The sequence below is a fragment of the Lactuca serriola genome, chromosome 9 (genome assembly GCF_051521515.1).
Source record: "Lactuca serriola cultivar US96UC23 chromosome 9, Lser_US96UC23_V15, whole genome shotgun sequence".
NCBI lineage: Eukaryota > Viridiplantae > Streptophyta > Magnoliopsida > Asterales > Asteraceae > Lactuca > Lactuca serriola.
The window spans coordinates 45,045,143-45,056,032 of NC_136416.1; the positions used below are offsets into that span (position 1 = coordinate 45,045,143).

General features: G+C 36.6%; 1 protein-coding gene and 1 long non-coding RNA gene across 2 annotated transcripts; one reads left to right on the forward strand and one right to left on the reverse strand.

Annotated features, from left to right (window-relative positions):
* Positions 1-747: 747 nt before the first annotated feature.
* LOC145072722 (uncharacterized) lies at positions 748-6,101 on the reverse strand. Its single transcript, XM_079019187.1, has 8 exons — positions 5,495-6,101; positions 2,329-2,409; positions 2,089-2,163; positions 1,914-1,958; positions 1,721-1,810; positions 1,526-1,627; positions 1,106-1,287; positions 748-924 (listed from the first exon to the last, which is right to left on the reverse strand). Exons 1-8 carry the CDS (start codon positions 6,008-6,010, stop codon positions 858-860), a joined length of 1,158 nt encoding a protein of 385 aa, XP_078875313.1. The 5' UTR covers positions 6,011-6,101; the 3' UTR covers positions 748-857.
* Positions 2,549-3,198, forward strand: LOC145072724 (uncharacterized). The gene is made up of 2 exons (XR_013691112.1): positions 2,549-2,792; positions 2,970-3,198. It is a non-coding gene; the product is annotated as an uncharacterized LOC145072724 (long non-coding RNA).
* Positions 6,102-10,890: the final 4,789 nt, after the last annotated feature.

The following is a 10,890-nucleotide window of genomic DNA, read 5'->3' on the forward strand; positions in this document are numbered from 1 at the left end:
ATAGGAAAAAAAAAGTAAATGCTAAGGGGAAAAAGGAAACAAGTTGCCCCTGGGTACTTCTTGTTTCTAGAATTGAAGTTATAACAAACCCACAATTGTTTTAGAAGCTTTTCCATGAGAACACTCGCAAATCTTCCACAAAAACACGGAACCATGTTTTTAGAAATTTGAGAGAATTTTAGGAAAAAGAGAAGAAGGCGTTGGTGGAAGAACTTGAGATCTTTTGAGAGTGGGGGGGAGGAGAAGGGTTTAAATCACCTAATTTATCATTAGAAAGATGGAATGACAAATTTGAACCTCATTGCATGAGGGTCGACTAAGTCTAAAAGTGGACACTGTTGGCCAAAAGAACCTGAGGAGCAAGTTTTTGAAACCATGGAACCAAACACATTGGCCTTTTAATAGTTGTCCTGTTTAGAAAAACCGCATACAATCACATAATTTTATCTATATTAAATAAAGTTGGTTTAATAACCAAGGGATATCTATATATGTAAAATTTGTATATATTCTTTGTAAAAACGTTATATGTGGATTCTACAAGTGTTACTCAAAGCTTATATGTGACGTTTATTTGGTTCTGGGGTACTAATATATTATTAAACCATCATAAAAAATATTACATATTTAGAAATAAATTATCGATGCCAATTTATCAAAACTATTTCTATTTTTGGAAATTCATGGTTTAATTTAATCATTAATGTATATAGATAGTATTGTCTTCATTAATTTAATTAGTTTGACTTTAAAAGAATATTTTTCCATTAAAAAACACATTGTAATCAACAAAAACAAACAACTAAAAAGAGCCACCCATTGGAAGATCTAATAGCCAACTTCCTTAATCCATTACATCATGCATAAAAGCCAAAAATCGATCCACGACAACGGGGGCCAGATGCTAACATTACCAAATACACCCTGTTAATCATATATATTTAATTAACATAAGCTTTGTTTCCTTTTGAAACCAAGGATTGATAAGATAATCAAAACAATGATGACTCAATACATGATATGATATTTTACGTTTTCCTTTGTTTATATTTTATCGATTATAGTATAAACAAATACAAAAGGAAAGCTTTTCCCCATAACTCACAGATAATCCATAGGAAGATCCCAGTGTTCTTCATCATCAACAACGGGTCTTTTCTGGGGTTTCTGGGTTTGACCACTAGACCTTCTTCTCCTGTCCTTTCGGTATTCAGATTGCCCTTCAAAATCCGAGTAATCATCAAGATCTTCCATTGAGTACCCCACTTTCTGGCCACCCCAAAACCCCTAAATTCATCAAAATTTTCATGTTAAAAATCCCAAATTATGAAGAAGAAAAAAAATACCATGGTTTGCTATAAAATGATTGATATTCGACAAACTGTAAGACCCCGTTTTGTTAAACAGGAAAGGACAGAACAGAACATGACTGTAAGATCTCGTTTGTTAAACAAAACAAGACATGGCATGACAAGACATGACATGACATAACATGACATGACAGAACAGGTTGTATTACATTTACCTTAGTAAGCCGTTGTATGCGTGAGGCTGCAGCTTCATGCACAACAACTGTATCGGATACAACTTCAAGTACATCTTCGACCAGCAACGCGTAGGTGCTCACCTGTTATAAATCGCACTCTAATTTTTCCATCAAAAGTGAAGAAAGGGCAAATAGGTAATTTAAACTATGTGAGAGAGACCACCATCTACTTACCAAACTTGATGGGATGATGGATATTCCAAATGAATCGAGCTCAAGCGATTCTATTGCCCCCGAGTTTATATTAAAAGTATACCCTCGCACCTAAATACATGAAAATTAAAGTATTGGTTTTATAAAAGAATTATTCATATTGTTAAAAAATGAAATAAAGAATTGACGATGATCCTTGGGATAAAAGGCTTACCTTTCCAATATCTCGTCCATTTGGTGTCACAACATTATATCCTACCTAAGGAAAAGCAACTTATCAGGGGTAGAATCGTAAAGATGTCTACTACTTCCTATTCCAAAGAATTAATTATTAATTTTAAAGAATTAATAATTGATTTTAGTAAAAATGACGAGGGTAAGCATACTACCAGTGTTTCTAGTCCAACCATTTGAAACTCATTGTCCATCACACTCTCATCCTCGACTAGCACAACATCACCAACCTGTTCACATGATTTGTACAAACAACTGAATTTTCTTATAAGTTTTGTTCACATGATTGGACATTTTTGCCCCTCAAAGAACAATAACAATGATTTAAGATAAGTGTAACAAATGTTTTTAAAAAAGTTAAATGGGTTAGATTAGACGAATGAAAAACTGCTTACCTGCCGTGTATCCTCCAAAAAGAATCCTTCCTGTTCTCCAGAGAGTAGATTTGGTCTCACTTCTACGATCACTACCATCCACTATGAAGGAAATAATATTACTTTATGTACCAAAGATATATTTAAAAAACCATATAAATATTAAATACATAAACAAAAGCATCTTGAAATGTTAGTTTGATGTACATGGACATATTTGATGAGCTGTAAAGCTTGGCATTGACTACAATGGAACTACTCAAGTGGTTCAGAATGCTAGTTGCTATGTATCTATAGGGTTTTAAGTGAAAGGCTTCTTCTCGAGGATTCTGCTAATTTGGCTCAAGCTTTCACTGCGAACTGCAATCTTCATGAATCCAATCCATATTGGTATGTAGACTCTTGGGCCACGGCTCACATGGCTCCATCTTCTGCATCAGTTGACTCATCTCTTCCTTATCATGGAGATGATAAAGTTGCTTTTGGTAACACTAATATGCTTCCTATCTCTCGTATTGGTACATTCACAGTTAAACCCAATCTCAAACTGAAGAATGTTTTTATAGTTCCACATCTTAAAAAGAAACTTCTTTCCGTGAGCAAGCTAACTAATGATTACCAGGTTGACTTTCTGTTTTCTCGGTCTTTTTTTTGCCATTCAGGACACCAACACAAAATCAATTCTCGCAACCGGAAAGCATAAGGATGGGCTATTCGTGTTTACATACGGGACCTCAGGCTCTAGCTGCATCAGTTTCTTCTCCTATTAAAGCTTCATTTGAATTATGGCACAAACGGCTTGGACATGTTGCTTTTGATGTTGTTTCAGTTTTAAATAACCATGGACATTTGCTACTTAATTCTATTTTACCAAGACCAAATATTTGTTCATCATGTGCACTCACAAAACACCATCGTTTGCGTTGCCCTTTCAATTAAATGAAAAGCGATCTTTACATGTTCTTGACAAAGTTCACTGTGATTTGTGGGGACCCGCTCTCGTTACTTCCGTTCATGGCTATCGATTCTATGCATTGTTTGTAGATGACACTCAAGATTTTCTTGATTTCATCCGTTGAAAACAAAGTATGGTTTTTTTTTTAAGTTTTACAAAACTTCTTACAGTTTGCTCAAACGCAATTTTCTTGTAAACTCAAAGTTTTTCAAAGTGATGGTAGCACCGAGTTTTTGAATCATCGTGTTAGCAAGTTATTTCTTGATAATGGCACTCATCATCAGATGTCTTGTCCATACACTCCACAGCAAAACGGAAGTGTAGAACGCAAACATCGCCATCTCACCGAAACTGGCCTCACAATGCTGTTTGGTGCCAATGCACCAGCAACTTTTTGGGTGCATGCCTTTTCTTCGGCTGCTCATGTCATAAATCGCCTCCCAACCAAGTTTTTAAACAACAAATCACCTTTCGAAGTTCTTTTTCATTCGGTTCCAAATTACAATAACTTTAAGGTATTTGGTTGTCGTGTTTTTCCTTACGGCCATACTCCGAACATAAACTCGCACCGTGTAGCATTGAGTTTGTTTTTATCGGTTATTACACATGCTACAAAGAGTATAGATGCCTCGATCCTTTTACATATCGAGTTTTCATAACCCACCATGCCCGTTTTGATGAAACCTCGTTTCCCTTTGCAGGAACAACAACACCCGCTGATCTTGCAACTTTATTTTTGTGTTCTTATTGGATGACTTACCTCATATATCTTCTTCCCAAACAGCCCCTGCTACTCCACATACCGAGACCCCTATCCTGTCGAAAACTTCCATGCCTTGTGCCTCCTGTTTGCATGATACTACCCCCACAACACTACCTACCATCATTGAATCTACCACCACCACTAACGTTCCACCACCTTCAACACCGCCATCTCAGTCACCTCCAGCTACACCTACACCATCGGTCTCTTCTATACCATCGACACACCCGATGACTACCAGGCGTAAAGCGGGCATTGTTAAAACCCGACATCTTCTCAATCTCCTTGCCATTTCTCCCACTCGTTTGCACGATGCCTTATTCGCAAACAACAAACCTTGCGGTTTTAAATCCGCCACCAAACATCAACACTGGTGTCGTGACATGTCTGAAATCCAAGCGCTTCATCAAAATAACACTTAGACTCTCGTTCCACGTCCGCCAAAACAAAATGTGGTTGGATCCAGATGGGTTTTTTGGACCAAGTATCATGCTGATGGAACAATTAATCAACATAAAGCACGTCTTGTAGCTCAAGGTTTTACACAAATTCCAGGCTTTGATTTCTCTCATACATTTAGCCCTGTTGTTAAAGCCACAGTACAGATTGTTCTTTCCTTGGAAGTCACAAATCGATGGCACCTTCATCAACTTGATGTGAAGAATGTGTTTTTAAATGGCCATCTTCGTGAAGCAGTGTGCATGGAGCAACCTCCAAGATATGTTGATCCACGTCATCCCACTCATGTGTGTCGCTTAAACAAAGCTCTTTATGGTCTTCGCCAACCTCCGCGAGCCTGGTTTCAACGGCTTATCGCATTCCTTATTACTCAAGGTTTCAACTGTAGTCAAGCTGACACATTGCTCTTTGTCTTTCATCGTGGATCATGCCTGTTTTATCTCTTAGTCTACATTGACGATATTATCCTAAACGGAAATCATGAGCCATCCATCCAACGTTTCATTACTAACTTACAAAATGAATTTGCCATTAAATACTTACGTAAATTAAGCTACTTTATTGGCATTGAAGTCTCTTACACTGCTAATGGCTTGTTTCTTAGCCAAAGTAAATATGCTCATGTCATTTTAAGTCGTGCCGGTCTTCTTGATTCCAAACCCGTTAGGACTCCTCTCGCAACCAATTATGTCTTCACGACCAGAGGGGGGGGGGGGGGGGGGGGGGGGGTATTGGAAGATAAAATCAGATCCTAAATTAGTTAGTCAACTAATTATTGTATACCATGTATAGTTCCTATACGTTCGTTGTAATCTGTATTTATACTTATTATTCTCATCAATAATATTCTCAAGGAAAACATTATTAAACCCTAATAGTTTCATTCTAGAAGATAACAGATGAAATAGTTTCGCATAAAACCCAGTAATGACATGAAACCATAATTAAGTCTAGTTTAACAGTTATGGAAAATAGCATATAGTTGAAAGTCGAAAAGGGGTTTGACTCACAGTATTAGTATCCACCCAAAGCTGTGAAATGAACCCCAAACTAAGAGCAGATCGGATGCTTATCACTTGTTTTGCAATTACACTTGACCTTTTCATCAACTGTTTCCCTTTCCTTATAACCTTCACTTGATTGTTATTATCAACCTCTAATTCTTTCGATTTCCCATCGACAGCATCTTCTGTCTCTCCAATTTGGACCAAATCCTCTTGTTCTCCTTCGTTCTCTCTCAAATTCGTATCAAATGGAAAAGAATCGCTGTCTTCGTCGTCAATTCCACTCAATTGGAACCCGGGTTTTGTTGCTTCTCTCTCTTTAAACTTCAATTCATCGATAAGCCGATGTTCTGATGATCTTGAGCTTGAAGGATTTGAACTTTGACTGATCTTTAAAGAAAATTTCGTGGGCTTTTTTCTGTCACAAGCAAATGAACCCAAAAGGGAGATTGTATGAACTGAAGATGGAGGGAAGCTGATGCGATAGTAAGGAGAGAGAGAACACGAAGTGCAATCACACATGGTGATGACTCCAAAGTTGGTATTTTTGTTGGTGATCTTTCCTTGTTTCTTTGGATGAGACGAGTTGAAACTTGAAAAGAAATTAATAATTAAAAAAAAAAAAAAAAAAAAAAAAAAAAAAAAAAAGGACAACTATGACATGGTTAGGGCTCGTGGATTGTGATTTTAAACATTACTTTTTATTTTTGGATAATGAGAATCAAAATAGGCGGATGATGAGATGGTCATAACTCATAAGGTTAATGACTTTAATTTTGTTTTCTCTCACGAACATTTCGATATTTTTATTTTTTACGCATTTAATTATTAGATTTATTAGTTTATAACTCATAAGAACTACAGTTATAAAATTAATTAAACTTTCATATTAAAAAATCAAAATTATTAATCGGTTATTTTAAATCAATTATTACTTAAGAAATATTTTTTTAGTTATATAAAATTATAATCATTGATTTAAATAAATACGTGAAGTTATATCATCTTATACTCTGTATTAATTTTATTTTATTTTTTAATCTAATGTTATTAATTAATATAATTAAAGTGAAAATTTTAAAATTTTAATGTAATTATGGTGAGAAATTTAAAATTTAAAATTTAAAATGGATAATTAATATGTTGACAAGTGGCATGATAATGAACATATAATATTAATAAGGAGTTCTAATTTAATGGCATTTGTCAATAGGAGAATAATGTAACATCCCATTGTTCAAGTAGCTTCAAATTCATCCCTTGGATTTTAATTATGTCATTTTAGCCCTTGGTTGGAAGGAAGTGGCAAGAAAGGACCATGCATTGCAAAGGTGGCAGTTGGGTGAGTACGCCCAACATAAGCTGGGGTACGCCCAGCGTAGAAGGTTAAATGGCCGCAGGTGTTGGAGGCGTACGCCCAGCGTATGCTCAGTGTCACTAAACACTAATTTTAGGGTCAAGCACTATATAAAGAACATGAGGACTTGAACCCTAGCCCCTTATCAGCCTCCCCAACCTCATAAAAACCCTAGAACGACTCATCCTTTCATTCTTGTGTGATTTTAGTCTTGAGAAGCCCATCTTGGTGATTTTAAGCTTGGAAGAGGAAAGAAGAAACTGGCAAGGAAGGACTTGGGAAGTTTGAGCTCATAGATCTGGAATAGCATCATCATTTGAGACTCTTTGGAGGTATAAAGTTCATAATTTTCCTCAAGAATGCTTAGATCTAGTGTATTTTGGTTTTGAAGTCATTTTTGTCCCAAGTATGGAACTTTATGGTTCAAATCCGATTTCTGGACTTAGAGTTGCCACTCTCAGTTCAAAATGAGTCCCTAAGGCAGAAAGTTGTCATCTTGAATGTCTTACTGGATTCATGCATGAATTAAGATCATTTCTATGAGAATAGAATGTTATTTTGGAGTTTGGGCTTATTAGGGTCATTCACAGTCACGAAGTCAGTGACTTTATGGATTAAGACGTTGAAAAGGACTTGGATATGTGATTGTAGCTTCTGGATTGGAGTATTAAGCACTTAATGGAAAGTGACTTAACAGGGGAGTACGCTGGGAGTACATGGAGGTACGCCCAGAATACTCACTATTTAGCTAGTACGCCCAACGTACATAGGAGTACGCCTAACGTACTCATCAGATATGGCCCTTGCGAGTTTTGGGCATCGGTTTGGGCCATGCAGGGGATTTTGGTTCTTTGGGCCTTAGTGGGCCATCAGAAGTCAAATAATATGGGCCAAGAGGATGTTTGGGCTTAGGGTAAGGCCCATTAGGAGGATTGGGCCCAATTTAGCAAATTGGGCCATTAGTGGTCCACTAGTGGGCTTGGAAGGCCTACTTAGTGTTGGGTTTTGATTTGGTTTTGGGCCTTGGCCCAAATTAGAGAAAAGACAAAATGGACTATATGGACCCTTAGTCAAGATTCATAGCCTATATGTTGACTCAACCTTTGTTATTTTGGATAGTACAATATTTTCGGTGAGACAGCACTTCGGGAGTCGATACTTCAGTTCAGACTGGCATTGCGAGGTGAGTTATCTGATGGGTTTGAGCAACAAGAACTTTCCTATGTGCACATGCAAACCCTAATTGCTTGGATCTAGGTTTCTCTAATTGAACATGCATTGAATCCAAGACTTACAATACTAGATCTAATGTAAACAAGTGATTCTAATCATATGAATTAGGATCTAGAACAATACCTTGGATTACTTGCTTGATACTTCTTCTTCTTGGAGCTTAGAGTCACAATTATCACTCCTCTAATGGCTTACAAACACCAACTAGCAAGAAGATGATTTGAGAGAGAGAGAGAGAGAGGAGGGTGAGAAATCGGCCCTAGGGTTTCTTGCCTTGCATGAGTGCCGATTTCCCTCACCCTAGGGTCCTATTTATACTATGAGCTACTAGGGTTTCACTTTAAACCCTAATTGAATAACTTAGGCCCTAAGGAATCCAAGATCCTCCTAGATACTAGGCTTGGACGAATTTAAGGTTCCCAAACCCTAAATTTCGTCCACCCTCATATCCATAAGGATACATATCCCAAAACACAACTATCACACATTTGACAGTTTATGCCCCTTTATTCAATTAACCTCTTTAAGTCACCAAATTAATTCTCAATTAATATATGACTTATATTAATCAAATAACAATATTATTCCTTTAATATATTATTCTCATAATATATAAACAATAATATCTCTTATCTCTTAACAAATCATCCTGTCAAGTTGCTATGGTGAAGGCAACCTAAAAGGACCATGCACAACCGGGTCAAGTACTTACCAAATATAGTTACAGCCTTAGACACTAATCCAACAGTCTCCCACTTGGATAAGTCTAGTAACTATATATACAAATACAAACCGATTAGCAATCGTAGCTCTCAAAGACGCTGTCAACTCTGATCTTATCAATCTCCTGTCCTTTAGATAACGGATCGTACAGTCCTCTGTTTAGATATTATGTGGACAATCTTATGGAACTTATTGTCCAACATTTTGGTTTCTCGATCTCAGATTCATTTGACATAGAACTTAATTGAACACATCAATTCAGTCCTGACCGGGCCCGGCACATAAGTCAAATCAAATCATCGAGCGGCCGTGATATCGCTTTTATGCTCTTAGAATAAAAGTAACAGATAAACCTTGACTTATATGCATTCATTATTTACTAATCAACTATACACAACAATGCGTTTTATGACATCAATTTACTGATGCGGTTTCGCATAGTCAATGCATAACCAATTAATAAACAATAAACCATATATCTTGGTTTTAAGACCATATGATATTATCGTCTTGAGATCACTTGTGTCACATTCCAAAAAGTGATTCCAGCAAGCGCAGGTTTATTCCAATGCTCAAAACTTGTTCATAAGCACTCACGAACGTTGTAGCAAACCTTTGCTATGTCTAATACCCTTTTAGACAATCTACACACCAATTCATGACAATCTTCATTCATACCTACTTCCAACATATTAACGATTGTGGACCATTCGAATAATTCAATTATTATTAATAACTTAATTATTCAGGAAGTCAAAACATGCAAAGTGAAACAATAGTTAAACAATTAACATAAGACAACATCTTTACTCATAAATAATACTCTTTTATTTAATCATCAAATGTCAATTACATTTATCTATTACATGTTTCAAAACTATCTAATCTAAACCAATATCGTCTTTCAGCCCAATGCTCCTAGCGTGCTGCATATGCTTAACCCTACTCAGTCCCTTCGTAAGCGGATCTGCTGGGTTATCTTCTGAAGATACCCTCTTCACTACGAGGTGTCCTTCTTCTACTCGATGTCTAATAAAGTGATATTTTATGTCGATATGCCAAGATCTACCATGATCCCTCGGTTCCTTGGTCAAGGCAACCGCTCCCTCATTATCACAGAAAATTCCATAGGCTCCTTTATGGCAGGCACAACTCCAAGATCACCAATGAAGTTCTTCAACCACATCGCCTCTTTTGATGCTTCGCTCGTTGCAATGTACTCTGATTCTCACGTTGAATCAGCTACGGTTTCTTGTTTGTAACTTTTCCAAGTCACTGCTCCTCTATTAAGGGTAAAAACCCAGCCCGACTGCGAACGATAGTTGTCCCTGTCGGTCTGGAAGTTGGCGTCACTATACCCTCGCACCTTTAAGTCATCACTCCCTCCGAGGACTAAGAACCATTAATAGTTCGTGTCTCAATCAAGATCAATCTAACAATTATCAATTAATTACTCATTAATAATTAATCATTTAAATCATATAATGGATATAACAGATAACACATCAATGGATATTAGAGTAGTGTTACTCACCTAGTTAGTCAACATACTTATTCCAGTTTTGATTCTAATCATTTGATGCCTATCAACTCGTTACATGGTAGCACCTAATCATCAAATAACAAGTTTCTCAAAACTTGTCATAACTCACTACTAGCTACCCTCAGGGAACTCTTGTCACCAAGTAATCAAATCTCATATTATTACCATAACAGGTATTTCACAAATATTTGGGTTTATAACCCTTACAGTCTCAACTAAATCTTTAATGTGGTAAGATTTACTTACTAATCTTACCAACATGTACGTAACAACACCACATCACAAATACCCGTAAACCATACTCAGGTCAATTATATCTCAATAAATATAATATATCAAAATCATAAATTAACAGGGGTAAAAGATACCTCAACGCATCTCGTACTTGGCCCGGTATCACCCGTATAATGGTATAACATCTCCAGTATAATTTTCTGAGAATGACTCTTGACCAGCCCTTTCGATCACATGTGCCAAAACACTCCAAATGACTTCAAAATTACTTATATTTATACTCTAAAAGACTTCACGTCGTGACAATGTATG